Genomic DNA, 15,927 nt, shown 5'->3' on the forward strand with positions numbered 1-15,927 from the left:
AAATGGGAGCTGGGCTCAAGGCACAGCCTTCTTGTCTGTGACCACAAGGCAGGTTCTTCTGCAACACGAGAAAGAAGAAGCCAAAATGTTAAAGGAAGTTGTTGGCCACAGGAAGTGGAGATGGGGAGGTAGTGTACCCATGTAGCCTGCACAGGTGCACCCCACATGAGGAGGCCATGGGGGATGTGTGTTGCTTTACCCTGATTTTCTCTTGACTCAGAGGCAGCTCAGGATCTCTGCACAGAGTCTCCCTCTTGCCTTAGGGCTCTGCTGGTCTCAAATCTTGGAGGGACTCTGGCCATGACCCTGATCCTGCTTCTTCTGCTGTCAGCAGCATGTCTGCACACTGGTGAGTGCTGGGGACATCACTAGCAGGGACTGAACCACGGGAGGGGACAGTGGGGCTGAGAAGAGTGAGTGTCATGTGGATAGGTGTCTACTAGAGGGGCCAGCCAGGCCTCTCTGCCTCAAGAGAGCTCATTCCTCAGAGGGAGCCCAACCTACCTTTCTATGTTTTCCTGTCCCACCAACAACAGGGATAATCTGCCCTGTTTCCACCCCTGCCTATGGATGAGGCTCAGGATATTCGAGGTTGTTCTTTTCATCCATGCAGTGGTTTCAGATTCTCTCTATCCTTCCCAGGAAACTCAGCTGGGTCCATCAGAGAAAATAACTATGGGGTCGACCAAGAATATCTCCTCTCTGGAGTCCAGGGCGGCTCCATCGAGATCCCCTTCTTCATCTCCTTCTTCTTCCCCTTGAAGTCGGTGAGGGATCCACAGATGAGCATTGCCTGGAGATGGAAGAACTTCCATGGGGAATTCATCTACAACTCCTCCCCGCCTTTCACACATGAGCACTTCAAGGACCGGCTCATCCTGAACTGGACACAGGGTCAGACATCCGGAGTCCTCAGAATCCTGAACTTGAAGGAGACTGACCAGGCCACCTACTTTTGTAAAGTCTGCCTGAGTACAACAGAAGGCAGGGAGTGTTGGCAGTCCATTCTAGGAACCATTCTCACCATTGTCCGTGCTGGACCAGGTCAGGCTTTGATACCATTGGCTTCTTAGACCCCTGTATATAACCTTAGACCTGCAATCTGAGCTTTGTCTAATGTTCCTTCTCCTTGGCTCTGCCCACTACAATGACAACATCATTCCTTGTAGTTGTGACAAGTGCTTGCTGTCTCCTCTGATATGGTCTAAAATTCGCTTCTCAGTCAGAACTACACCTGACTCTAGGCTTCACTATGTGCCCTACCCTGTAGCTCACACCCTTTTTGTTCTAAATCTAACAATGCAGTCCTTCCCTTTCATTCCATTACCCAAAATGGATGAACTTCTCCAGGATGCAGCTGACACTCTTGGTCCCATGGCAGGGCTCCAATTGGTCCCTTGGATGCAGCATCTCCATAATGATCTAACATATATATATATATATATATATATATCTCCAGCCAAAACATATAGTAGGTGCCAGTAGATCTTCTTTTTTTTTAACGACTTTATTTTACAAAACAAAGATAAATGTACAGATTTTAGACATTTTTTGCTTAAAATTATACATTTTTGTCAGTACTGTTTTTTCAGACATTGAAATAATTTTTACATAAAACCATGTGAATATACTTTTTTAGTCAGTACTTGATTTTTTTCAAGGGCTTGACATTATGCATTGAAAACCTAATAGTTACAATAAGTGTAAAGTACATGCAAAACAAAACGCAACATGGAAATAGTCAAAGTCTTCTTGTTTTGTAAATATATGTATATTTTTTTGTTTTCTTTATTTTTTGGACTTCATACAGTCTGTGAGTTGTTTCTGGGGGAGTGCAAGCCTCTGGGGTTAGCATCCCACTATCAGTGACTGCATATTATGACTGTTCTTTTGTGACTGGGTTATCTCACTCAGGATGATATTCTCTAGATGCAGCCATTTTCTTAAGAATTTGGTTAAGTCATTGTTTCTGGTGGCTGAGTAGTATTCCATTGTGTATATGTACCACAATTTTTGTATCCATTCATCTTCTGAAGGACATCTGGGTTCCTTCCAGCTTCTGGCTATTATAAATAGAGCCGCTATGAACATTGTGGTGCATATATCTTTGTTGTGTATTAAAGTGTCTCTGGGGTATATGCCCAGAAGTGGAATAGCTGGGTCTTCAGGTAGTACTATATCCAATTTTCTGAGGTATCGCCAGACAGATTTCCAGAGTGGTTGTATTAGCTTGCAACCCCACCAACAGTGGAGAAGTGTTCCTCTTTCTCCGCAGCCTCGCCAGCATCTGCTGTCATCTGAGTTTTGGATCTTGGCCAATCTGACTGGTGTGAGGTGGTATCTCAGGGTTGTTTTGATTTGCATTTCCCTGATGGCTAAGGATGTCGAGCACTTCCTCAGGTGTTTCTCGGCCATTCAGTGTTCCTCAACTGAAAACGTTTTGTTTAGCTCTGTACCCCATTTTTTAATAGGGTTATTTGATTCTCTGGTGTCTAGCTTTTTGAGTTCCTTGTACACCTTGGATATTAGGCCTCTATCTGATGTGGTTTTGGTAAAGATCTTTTCCCATCCTGTTGGTTGCTGTTTTGTTTTCTTGACGATGTCTTTAGCCTTACAGAAACTTTGCAATCTCATTAAGTCCCATTTGTTAATCTTTGATCTTAGAGCTTGAGCCATTGGTGTTTTGTTCAGGAAATTTTCTCCTGTACCTATGTGATCTAAGGTTTTCCCTACTTTCTCATCTAATAGTTTCAGTGTATCTGGTTTAATGTGGAGATCTTTGATCCACTTACACTTGAGCTTTGTACAAGGAGATAAGAAAGGGTCTATTTTCATTCTTTTGCATGCTGAGTGCCAGTTGGACCAGCACCATTTGCTGAATAGGCTGTCCTTTTTCCATTGAATGTTTACTGCTCCTTTGTCAAAAATCAGGTGACCATATACATGAGGGCTCATTTCTGGATCTTCTATTCTATTCCATTGATCCACATGCCTATTTCTGTACCAGTACCATGCAGTTTTCAGCACAATTGCCTTGTAATATAGCTTGAGGTCAGGGATAGTGATTCCCGCAGATGTTTTTTTGTTGTTGAGGATGGATTTCGCTCTTCTAGGTCTTTTGTTATTCCATATGAAGTTGCACATTGATCTTTCCAATTCCATGAAAAACTGGGTTGGAATTTTGATGGGGATTGCATTGAATCTGTAGATTGCTTTTGGTAGGATGGCCATTTTTAAGATGTTGATTTTTCCAATCCATGAGCATGGGAGATCTTTCCATTTTCTGAGATCCTCCTCAATTTCTTTCTTTAGTGGTTTGAAGTTATTGTCATACAGGTCCTTCACTTGCTTAGTTAGAGTCACACCAAGGTATTTCATAGTTTTTGTAACGATTGTGAAGGGTACGTTTTCCCTAATTTCTTTCTCCACATGTTTGTCCTTTGAGTACAGGAAGGCTACTGATTTGTTTGAGTTAATTTTGTATCCAGCCACTTTGCTGAACTTGTTTATCAGCTGTAGGAGTTCTCTGGTGGAATTTTTGGGGTCACTCAAGTACACTATCATGTCATCGGCAAAGAGTGATGTTTTTAATCTCTTCCTTTCCGATTTGTATCCCCTTGATCTCCTTTTGCTGTCTAATTGCTCCAGCCAGGACTTCCAGTACTATGTTGAATAGGTAGGGGGAGAGTGGGCAGCCTTGTCGAGTCCCTGATTTTAGTGGGATTGCTTCAAGTTTCTCGCCATTAAGTTTGATGTTGGCTGTTGGTTTGCTGTATATTGCTTTTATTGTGTTTAAGTATGGGCCTTGGATTCCTGTTCTTTCCAGGACTTTTAACATGAAGGGGTGTTGGATTTTGTCGAATGCTTTCTCAGCGTCTAGTGAGATGACCATGTGATTTTGGTCTTTGAGTTTGTTTATATGGTGGATTACGTTGATGGATTTCCTTATGTTAAACCATCTCTGCATCCCAGGAATGAAGCCTACTTGGTCATGATGAATGATCGTTTTGATGTGTTCTTGGATTCGGTTTGCAAGGATTTTGTTGAGTATTTTTGCATCAATGTTCATAAGTGAGATTGGTCTGAAGTTCTTTTTCCTTGTAGGGTCTTTGTGTGGTTTAGGTACGGGGGTTATTGTAGCCTCAAAAAATGAGTTGGGTAATATTCCATCTGATTCTATCTTTTGGAATAGATTGGCGAGTATTGGTGTTATATCCTCAATAAAAGTCTGATAAAATTCTGCACTGAACCCGTCTGGACCTGGGCTTTTTTTGGTTGGGAGGCATTTGATGACTTCTTCTATTTCTTTAGGTGTTATAGGGTTATTTAGATGGTTTACTTGGTCTTGGTTTAACTTTGGGACCTTGTATCTGTCTAGGAATTCATCCATTTCCTCCAGATTTTCCAATTTTGTGGAGTATAAGTTTTTGTAGTAGGATCTGATGATTTCTTGAATTTCCTCAGTTTCAGTTGTTATGTCCCCACTTTCCTTTCTGATTTTGTTAATTTGGATACTCTCTCTTTGCCCTCTAGTTAGTCTGGCTAGGGGTTTATCAATCTTGTTGATTTTCTTAAAGAACCAACTCTTGGTTTTGTTGATTTTTATAATGGTTCTTTTTGTTTCTATTTGGTCTATTTCTGCCCTAATTTTGATTATTTCTTGCCGTCTACTCTTTTTGGGTATATCTGCTTCCTTTTGTTCTAGGGCTTTTAGCTGTGCTGTCAGGTTGCTGATGTGAGCTCTCTCCAGTTTCTTTGTGGAAGCACTTAGGGCTATGAGTTTTCCTCTCAATACTGCTTTCATTGCATCCCATAGGTTTGGGTATGTTGTGTTTTCGTTTTCGTTGAATTCTAGAAAATCCTTAATTTCTTTCTTTATTTCTTCTTTGACCCTGCTATCCTTTAACAGAGCATTGTTTAGTTTCCATGTGTATGTGGGCTTTTTGTTGTCTTTGTTGTTGTTAAAGACCAGCCGTAGACCATGGTGATCTGAGAGGATGCATAGGAGTATTTCAATCTTCTTATATCGATGAAGGCTCGTTCTGTGTCCAATTATGTGGTCAATTTTCGAGAAGGTGCCATGGGGTGGTGAGAAGAAGGTGTATTCTTTTACTTTGGGATAGTATGTTCTGTATATATCTATTAATTCTAGTTGGTTCAAAGTCTCTGCTAGTTTTGCAGTGTCCTTGTTCAGTTTCTGTTTCCCTGATCTGTCCATTGGTGAGAGTGGGGTATTAAAGTCTCCCACTATTATTGTGTGGGGTGAAATGTATTTTTTGAGCTTTAGTAGGGTTTCTTTTATGAATGTGGGTGATTTTTTATTTGGAGCATATATGTTAAGGATTGAGAGTTCCTCCTGACAGATTTCCCCGGTAATGAGTAAAAAGTGTCCTTCCTTATCTTTTTTGATAACTTTTGGTTGGAAATTTACTTTATTTGATATTAGAATAGCCACTCCAGCTTGCTTCTTGGAGCTGTTTGCTTGGAAGTTTTTTTTCCACCCTTTTACTCTGAGATAGTGTCTGTCTTTGTCTCTGAGATGAGTTTCCTGTATGCAGCAAAAGGCTGGATTTTGTTTATGTATCCAGTCTGATAGTCTATGTCTCTTTATTGGGGAGTTGAGACCATTTATGTTAATAGATATCAAGGAATAGTTGTTTCTGTTTCCTGCCATTATTGCTTTTTTGGGTTGAGTTGTGTCTGTGTTTTTTTCTTCTTTTAGTTTTCTTGTTTAGGAGTTTTCTTGTTCTTACTAGGCTGTATTTTCCCTCATTGTATTGGGTTTTTTACCTATAATTTGTTGTAGTGCTGGGTTTGTGGTCAGATATTGTGTGAATTTTGATTTGTCTTGAAATATCTTCGTCTCTCCATCGATGGTGATTGATAGTTTTGCTGGGTATAGCAGCTTGGGCTGGCACTTGTGCTCTCTTAAGGAGTGCATGATGTCTGTCCAGACTCTTCTAGCTTTCATAGTCTCTGTTGAGAAATCGAGTGTGAGTCTGATTGGTCTGCCTTTATATGTTACCTGACCTTTTTCCCTTACTGCTTTTAGTATTCTTTCTGTACTTTGGGCGCTTGATGTTTTTACTATTATGTGTCGGGAGGTATTTCTTTTCTGGTCCAACCTATTTGGAGTTCTGAAGGCTTCTTTTATGCTCGTGGTCATCTCATTCTTGAGGGTAGGGAAGTTTTCTTCTATGATTTTGTTGAAGATATTTACTGTGCCCCTTAGTTGATACTCTTCTCCCTCTTCTATTCCTAGTATCCTTAGGTTCGGTCTTCTCATTGTGTCTTGGATTTCCTGGACATTTTGGGTTAGGAGCTTTTTGTTTTTTGCATCTTCTCTGGCTATTTTGTCTATGTTTGCAATGTTGTCTTCTGCCCCCGAGATTCTCTCTTTGATCTCTTGTAATCTATTGGAAATGCTTGCTTCTGTGACTCCTGATTTCTTTTTTTGGTGTTCTGACTCTAGGGTCATCTCTTTTAGTGTTTTTTTTATTGTGTCAATCTCTGTTTTAATTTCCCTCTTCCATTCCTTTATTTCTTTGGTTCTGTTTTCCTCTAGTTCTTTGAGTTCTTTGAGTGTTTTTCTTGTTTCTTCTTTAAAAGCTTCTGAATCTTTTTGCTTTTCCTCCCTTTCTTGTTTAAGTAACTCTATCAGCGTCTTGAGGCATGATTTCAGGTCTGTGTCTTCTTTTTCTGGAGTGTTTGGAATTCCGATGTTTGCTGTTATGGGAGAGCTGGGCTCTGGTGTTGCTAGATTGTCTTGGTTCCCTTGGGATATACTCTTTCTCTTTCCTCTTGCCATTTTGTTGTCAGTGATATGTTCTTACCTTTCCCTTGTATCTGGTCTGTGTCCCTGGTTCTCCACTGGTTGAGGTGTCAGATGGGTTGAGCCCTGTTTTATGCCTCAGAGTCGTCGGGTGTGAGCAGAAGTTCCAACGTTCTGTTTCTGTTTGCTGGATCAGGCACGGCAGGGCAGGGCAAGGCAGGGGGTGCACTTTCCTTGTGTACTCCACAGAGATCTTTCTGCTCCCCTGCAGCCCAGGTCTCCCACCCACCAGTTGCTCAGCCTCTATGAGCTGCCGATCTGGGTGGCAGGTAGGCCAGGCTCCGCACTGCGTCCGGAAGTCGCCAGTTGCTCAGCCTCTATGCCAGTAGATCTTCTTGGTGTCCTCTGGTTTATGTGTAATTGACACCTGTCTCCACAGTCCCTTATTTATTCTTCTAGCTCTCCAGGACACATCTGTCCTCTCTCCCTATCCACTGTCTTGTCTTATCTCTGTTTTCTGACACTCCTGTCTACTTCTGAACCCTCACCTCTCCCACACAGGACCCCCAGCTCTTTAGTAATAATGTCCTTATTTCCATGGTGTGGCTGTTCTGTCTTTGACCCCTGCAGCATCTCTGATGCATAAGTCACTGATGTCTCACACACATGTGTCATGGAGACCCAGCTTAGTTACCTTATGGCCATTACTGCCCTGTCCCATGACATGGGAGCTGGGAGACTGTGTACATCTTTGTTAATCATGATGAGCTCTGAGGATCCTGTTTGCTCATCTGTTCTTTTTAAGAGACAGGATCTCACTATAGCCCTGGTTGTCCTGAAGCCCACTATGTAAACCATTCTGGCCCTAAACTCACAGAAATCTGCCTGGCTTTGCATCCCAAGTGCTGAGAGGAGAGGCCTGGCCACCATGCCCAGCGATGGACCGTGATTGTAGAAAGTCACCCTGTGAGAGGACGTCCTCAGGATAGTTTTGTGTGCAGTGCATAGCTGCCATTATCACTCCATATGATGGCAAACAAAAGGCTGCCTGGCCTCAGGAAAGAGAGCGAAAAGGGGTGTTTTATGATTCTAGACTTTGCAGTGAGCAAAGGCTCTAGAAATTAATTGTGCTGATATTTGTAGAGCAAATTGTTCTTTTCTGCCCTGAACTGAGCTGTAACCTTACAGATAAAATGATATTCTTTATCTTTCAAAGTTTTATGTATTTGGTGTGTGTGCACATATGGGTGTGTCCGTGGGACTTCATGTGTGTCTATGTATATGTGTGTTGATTTGTTCCCATGATGGAGGAGGTGAGGGAGAACCCACAGACTCACCATCTTAGATTTTGAGTCAGGGTCTCTCCCTGGCCTCTGGTGTGCCAAGGAGACGAGCTTTTATGGCCAGTGAGAGATAGGGAACGACCTGTCCACTTTCTTAGAACTGAGATCAGAATCACTCAGCTCTGTTAAGTGTGGAACTCAACAGATAGAGCAGGCTGGCACTGAACTCATGGAAATCTGCCTGTCTCTGCCACTAAGGTTAAGATTAAAGGTCATGCTCGTGTCATTTGGGTTCTTCATATGAATACTTGGGGTCAGTCTTGTGTTCTAGGGTCTGAGCAGCAAACCATTTATGCACTGAATATCTCTTCGTGTTACATACATCGGTGACAAAACTGTATTTCTATGACATAATGATCTGTGACAAATGATACTCTGAAAACATACTATGACATTTGGAACACATGCATTTGAGCTTGCTCTCCTCAAGGCTCACCTTTTAGCATTTGTTCCCTTCTCTGTGTGAACACCTGACAGCTGTTCCTCATCTCACAACCCATGGAGGAGATAGGATGTAACACCATGCCTCCGTCATCCAGGGAGGGTCTGCACACTTCTCATCTCTCCACAGCACCCAGCACCACCACGAGGAGCCCCTCTGTCCTCACCTCTGCAGTCAACACAGCTGGCCTGGAGGGCACAACCTCTGCAGTCATCACAGCTGGCCTGGAGGGCACACGGGGAAAGAAGAGTCCTTCCCCGCAAATCCTGGGAGCCATGCTCACGATGGTCCTGATCAAAGTTGTGGTTGTCATCCCTGTCTCTGGATTGATGATCTTCCTGTGGTGGAAGCAAAGGTAAGTGGTCCAGGGCAGGCCTCATTCAAGCTTCCTCTGTGGGAGTGTTCTCAGCAGTGGGAAATGGAGAAGTGCAGGTTTGTGCAGGGAAGAGTAGAGAGAACAGAAGGAGGGAGCTGTATTTGAACTCCACAAGAACAGCACCCCCAGAGCCTGCTGTCCTTCCAGACCAGCTGGAAATTAGAGGAACCAATGCAGAGGAACATAGAGTCTGCTCCTAAGGAACTCAAGGAGGCCCACAGAAGCCTCACGGGCTGGCTGCTCATTTGGAAAGAGCTGTGGATCTAAAGAAGATCTAAAGGTTGTCCAGCACTCCTGGATGACATGTCACTGGAAGGGAAAGTTGATGGAAAGAGACACCTCCTTGAGTTGGGCATGTGTGATCAAAATGGAAATGAAAAGCATGGTGTGTAATAAACCTACAAATGAAAAGGCAATGTGTAGAAAAAAACTACACCAAAAAACTCTGCATACCAAAACCAAACCACTGCAGAAAAATTACAGAACACCCTGGAGATGGCTCAGTTGGTCAAGTGCTGGCTGCACAAACATGAGGTCATGAGTTCAAATCCCAGGATCTATGTAAAAAGTTGTCCATGAGGTCAGATACTTGAACAGGCAGAGACATCAGGATTTCTGGTGCTCAATGTGCCGCTAAAGTTGACTAATGGCTGAGCTGAAAGCCGAGGACAGACCTGTCTCTACAGCCAGGGGGACCCCTCCTGGATAAGAATGTTAATGTTTCCCTCTCATATCCACACATGTGTGCAAAAATGCTAATATGCACATACATAGACATACACAGTAACTCCTTATAACACAAACAGTATGGCTGACCCACTGTCACTGTTTCTTCCTCTACAGATAGGCAGACTGAAGCCTAAACCCCAACCAGGTGAGTGTCTGTCATCCCAAGGGGCAGCTGAGGGGCTGTTGGGAAGTTTATCATGAAAAGCATGCAAGGGAGCCAGAGAGGTGATTCAGTCAGAAAAGCACATGTAAGGAGGACTGAGTTAGATCAATCTGACACACCCACATTGGGAGCCAGTGATGTTGTCAGAATTTGGAATTCCCCCCCTGTTCAAGCAAGAGACAGGCAGAATCGTTGGGCTGGCTGTGCAGGCAGTCTAGTCTAATGGTCGCATCCAGGCCTGTAAGAGTCATCTGTATAAAAACAGGGTGGGGTGAAGTGCTCAGGGTGATCAATATGGGTATAATGATTTTCCAAATGTATTTTAAATTATGTATTTAAAAATTATATATTAATGGGCAAGAAAGTGTGTGCTAGTGGGCCAGTGAGAAATGGAACCTGCTGCCCAGCAGAGTGACCTGGGTATGATTCCTGGCGAACCAAATAGTAACTGGAGAAAACTGACTCTGGACAATGTTCCTCAGCCTCTCAGGGTCACCCACAGGCTCCTGGTGAGACCTTGTGTGTTAGCCTCAGCTAACAGAGGTAGAGGTACCAGGCTCTCTCACCAGGAAGGTAGTGACCGATGACCCTGCACAGCACCCCTTCCTGCCGCCTAGATGGCAGTCAGATTACGGATGCAGACTTGAGTGTGAACCATCAGCTTTCTGGGCTGGATATAAGATCACTCTAACGTCTACAGTGGGACACAGGCCATCGGTCTGTCTCTGGTCCTGAAAGCATGACTGTGCTGTTCTCTATGCATGGAGTTCATAACCCTTTTGTGTAAATGTGGTGTCAGAAAGTCATGCAACATGGGGGACCAGTCTGGAGTAAGAGTTAGTTTGAGACCAAACCCTGAAATAAATCTCACTCTGAGATAGGCAGGGGTTAGGACGTTCCCTCCTTGCTCTGACTTTGCAGGCTCTGATGCAAGTACCCTCAACAACCCCCACCTCCACCACCATTGATGTACTCACATTACCTGGTGGCCAAATTACAGATTTAATGTCTTCTCTCTGTGTAAGGACATGTCCAGAAAGCACCTGGAGCACCTCTTCAAGCAAATGAAACTTCCCAGCATCTTAGCACCTGTCAATAATGTACTCTCACCCCCAAAGCACTTCCCCACTCTCCAAGGTTCAGGCCTGAAACCCCCCAATAAAAGAGAGCCGTTTGCATAAGACTTCTCTGAAGACTCTGTTTCTCCCTGGGACTCACCCACCCACCTGAGTAACCTTCTTCCCTTCCATTCCAGCAGGTGCACAGTGGTGCCTGGACATTCCAAGAGCAGATGAAGAACCAGGCCAGCAAATAAATGCTTTACTCCTACAATCTCTCTCAGAGTTTCACTTGACCCTCCTCCCCACATGAGAGACTTTTAAGACAATGGCAGATTGCATCAGGGATACAGGTCAGAGGGATGGAGACAAGGACCATGGACCACATTGAGAACCACGGCTTGTTAACTGGGCCTCCTCTCTCCCTTACTCCCTGGACACTGCCATCTCATCCACAGCCTCGACCCCTCCAGGTGACAGACTGCCTTTCCTGCGTCCCAGTTTAGGCTTCTTTACTCTCAAGCCCAACTCTGTGCACCTGCTTCCTTATATCCTGCCACGTTGATACTCAGTCTTCTTGGTTCTCACCTAAGACAGACTTCCTTCCAGTCTGTCTTTGCATTTGTTAGTCAGTGTGCCAACTCTACCAAAGAGCCTCTGGGACACAGAAAAGCATCCAGGGACTGCATGTCAGAATGGACATTATCAGTCAAACAGTAGAAAATCACAGTTAAGAAATGGAAATGAGATTGTGTGCTGTGGGTCACCACAGGCTGAGGAACTGCTCTAAAGGTACAAAGCATTAGGCAGGTTGAGGACCAGTGAATTGGAGGCTATCAGTAGTACCTCTGGGGCTTGGGGCTAGCCTGAGCTACATGAGACACACATGCAGTTGCAGGTCAGCTGTGAAAGGGTCCCTGCATGATTGTGTCTCAGGACCTGTGCATGTGAGTGTGTAAGAAAGTGTGTGCTCATGTGAGTGGAGTCTAGAGAGCCACCCTTCATTACTACTCAGGAACCTTCTGACATGAGTGTACACCTTGTGTTTTCATTCCTTTGTGTGTTTTAATAGTGTGTTTTGGATTCTGTTTGCATCTGTGCTTTAATATCTTGTTCATTTTCTGAGACACAGTCTCACTTTGTAGCTCTTGCTGTCCAGGAACTGGATATTAAGACCAGGCTAGCCTCAAACTTACAGAGATCCACTTCCCTTTCTCTTTGTCTCCCAAATGCTAGCATTAAAGGTATTCACCATCATGGCTAGGCCACCTTGAGTTTTCATTGTGTAAATTACATTTCCTATTTCTTCTGTGGAGGTCAGCACATACATGTGTCTCACCAGCATCCAGCTTCCAACACTGCAGTCACATGCTATGAAAAAGCCCATATGTGCACACCAAACCCCTAGGCTGCTCTTCCACAGAAAGTGACATTCTCCTGGGAACACATCATGGCTGCAGGGCACCGTCACTGCTATTTGGGAAGGAGGATGACACTCCAGGAGACTGATGACAGCATCCTGGACAGAATCACACCCCACAGCAAGTTTCTCATGGGGATTCAACAGAGTCTAGTATTTGAAACTATAACAGAGGCCATGACTTGAGATTAAGGAAGCAGCAGCTAGCAGAGATGGAAAAGGGACCAAAGGCCTGCTGGGATGCTATAGAACCCACCTGAGCCTGTGTGTAAAAATGCTGGGGTCAAGCACATGGCACAAGGCAGTACTGTGAGGCCCATCGCCTTCATGGGTAACATGTCAATTGATTCACCGTTTATCCAGAGATCCCAGGGAGTAAGGGAAAGGCAGATGAAATCTGGAGATGAGGGCTCTGACTAAAAGGGAATGCTCGCAGACCATTCTGAGGCTAAAGATGTTCATCTGGTAGGATACTTGCTTGCCTGGAATTCACAAAATCCAAGGTTCTGTGTTCAGCATGAGAGAAACAGTAGATATGAGAGAGGGCAGGCTGAATAGCCAGATGCATGAAGTGTGGAAAGACAATCAGTGCAAGGAAAGCTAAGGAAATGGAACGTTACCTCTGCACACGTCACTCAGAAAAAATGATGCCACGACCTCTGGTACAAACATGTCTTTCTGCCTTTTATGAACTTGATGGAGGGGTGACACTGGGAAAGTTAAGATCAATCTTTTTAGAACCAGCCCTGAGGCCACCACCACCTCTGCCCCAACCTCTCATTTGTTGTCCCATGTCACAGGCCAGCTGTGTCCTCTCCCAGCCATATTCTAGGCCTTAAGTCTTAAGTGACCCATTGCTGTTCTGAGCCATCTTTGCTCATTTAGTCCAAGGAAAATTCTGCTGTGACCATAACTAGAGGGAGTCACTCAAGTACTTTGTAGAAAGAGCCTCCTCAGAGGCTGCACTGAGCCGGCCGATTGAAGTCTTCGTGTGGAATGGAAGACTGCAAGAACTCAATGTGACCAATGTCCAGTCAATCGGCCACGTGGCTGTCATGTGCCATGTGCCAGAACTTCTAATTCTTGCTATTCTCTTCTGAGCGAGTGTTGCGGGGTTGGGAGAGGAGGTAGACGACAATCCTTTAGAACCTGGTGTGGCTTTAGAGTCGCTGTCCAAGAATCCCAGAGAAGATGGAGACTGAACCACAGGGAGCAGGCAAAGGCAGAGAGAGTCCACCAGGCCATGCTTCTGCCTGGGCACTGTGAAGGCTCCAGGAAAGGCAAGAAAGGGGCACATGGCAGATTCAGGGTAGAGGTGAAAGGGACGGTGGCCTCTGTGCTAGGACCGGGAATGAATGTGTTTTCTCATCTCAACCTTCCTCATTCTCTCTGAGGTCGTTTGGACACTGACAGCTTCCTTATGTGACACTATTAGAGAGAGACTCAGACACCTGGCATGATGGGAGACATGCTGACAAAGAGACTGAGGAGGGGGAGGGGAGGGATGAAGGGAAAATAGAGAAAGGTGACAGAGAGATCACAAGCCACTAAGGAAATGGAAAAGTGTAGATAAGGCAGAATGCCCAGGTGAGCCTGCCTGTGAAGGAAACAGCCTTGTCTGCCAGCCAACAATGGGGGCTTAGCCAAAGGGGCCGACCTTCCTTTCAGTGACCACAAGGGCATATCATCTGCTACATGAGAAAAGGGGAAGCCAGATCTATAAACGGAGTTTCTGGCCAAAAGGAGGTGGAGATTCAACTGTCTTCTACTTAAGAAGGCCTGGTGATCTGTCTTTCTTTACCACAGTTCTCTCTGGACAACTGAGCACCACAGTGTCCCTCCACAAGGCAGCCTCCCTCCTGTGGCTTTGATGGTCTGACTTCCTGCAGTGACTCTGGATATGCCTGGGATCCTGCTTCTTCTGCTGTCAGCAGCATGTCTGCACCCTGGTGAGTGCTGGGGACATCACTAGCAGGGACTGAACCCCAGGGGGGACAGTGGAGCTTGGAAGAGTGGGTGTCATGTGGACAGCTGTCTGGTAGAGGGAACACCCAGTTCTCTCTGCCAGAAAATAACTCATTCCTCAGAAGGAGCCCAACCTAACCTTTCCCTCACTTTTTTTAACCACTAGCCATAGGGACAGTCCAGCCCTGTGTCCCACCTCTGCCTGTGGATGAGGCTCAGGCTGCTCTGGGTTGTCCTTTCCATCCCTGCAGTGGCTTCACATTCTCCCCATCTTTCCCAGGGAACTCAGCTGGATCCAACAGAGAAAATGACTATGGGTTCGACCAACCAGCTGTCCTCTCGGGAGTCCAGGGCAGCTCCATGGAGATTCCCTTCTCCTTCTTCTTCCCCTGGGAGTCGGTGAAAGAACTGAGGATGAGGATAGTCTGGAGATGAAAGGACTTCCATGGGGAAATTATGTACAACTCTACCCTGCCTTTCACACTTGAGCACTTCAAGGACCATCATGAACTGGACACAGGGTCAGACATCTGGAGTCCTCAGAATCCTGAACTTGAAGGAGACTGACCAGGCCACATACTTCAGCCGTGTTTATCTGCAAACAGCAGAAGTCATGAAGATGTGGTAGTTGATCCCTGGGACCTAATTCACCATGGCCCAATGTGTGGCTTCTTTGTTCCACTAATGTCAACTCAGACCTCACAACCCTGAGCTGTACACATATGGCAAAATTGTATTCTTTTCTGCTACAAATTTTGGTATACTTTGTTTGTTTGAACAAATGGGTCTGTTAAGGCAGATATGCACCTCTCTCTCTCTCTCTCTCTCTCTCTCTCTCTCTCTCTCTATATATATATATATATATATATATATATATATATATATATATATATATATCTTTCTCTGTGTGTGTGTTGTGTGTTGTGTGTGTGTGTGTGTGTGTGTGTGTGTGAGTGCATGCGCATATGCACACATATTTATGGATGCTGAGGTTAGAGGAGATCCTAAGATCTTGTCCAACTTTTTGGGGAGAGCACATACTGTGTCACACTGGCTTTAATTTTCCCAAGGACACTAGGTTTGCTGTCGAGTGAGTCACAAGGACTCTCCTGTCTTCACCTCCTCAGAACTGGGATTACAGCTCACTCAGCTGTTTGATGTAGAACTATACACATGCATAGGCTGCCGTCAGCTCATAGAGATCTGCCTGCCTCTGCCTCTGTGGTAGGATTAACGGTCCTGCCCACCTCACCGGGTTCTTGATATAGATATTAAGGGACAAAACTCAGAATCCAAGACCCAAGCAGCAAACTCTCTATGAACTAAACATATCTTCAGATTACATACATTTAAGTAGAAAAAAAAATCACTGTATATCTCTGGCTTAGTTATCTGTGACTAAATGAAAATCTCTGGGAACGTACACAGGACAGTTGGGGACTATGCATTTGAGTTTGCTCTCCTAGAGTCTCAGCCTTAAGCGTTTGCTCACTTCCCTTTATGAACATCTGGCAGCTGTTCCCCACCCCACATTCCACAGAAAAGATAGGATGTGACACTCAACCATCCCTTTCTCACCCAGGGAGGGTCTGCTCACTTCTCATCTCTCCACAGCACCCAGCACCACCATGAGGAGCCCCTCCATCATCACCTCTGCAC

General features: G+C 44.9%; 1 protein-coding gene across 1 annotated transcript; it reads left to right on the forward strand.

The window, feature by feature from the left end:
• Window positions 1-300: 300 nt before the first annotated feature.
• Window positions 301-14,703, forward strand: LOC308439310 (paired immunoglobulin-like type 2 receptor beta-2; the record flags this gene model as incomplete). Its single annotated transcript, XM_080941035.1, has 4 exons — window positions 301-349; window positions 643-1,044; window positions 8,687-8,912; window positions 14,520-14,703. 4 exons carry the CDS (start codon window positions 301-303, stop codon window positions 14,701-14,703), a joined length of 861 nt encoding a protein of 286 aa, XP_080797161.1.
• Between the last annotated feature and the right edge of the window lie 1,224 nt (window positions 14,704-15,927).

Source organism: Micromys minutus, assembly GCF_963924665.1.
Source record: "Micromys minutus genome assembly, chromosome: 29".
Taxonomy (NCBI): Eukaryota; Metazoa; Chordata; class Mammalia; order Rodentia; family Muridae; genus Micromys; species Micromys minutus.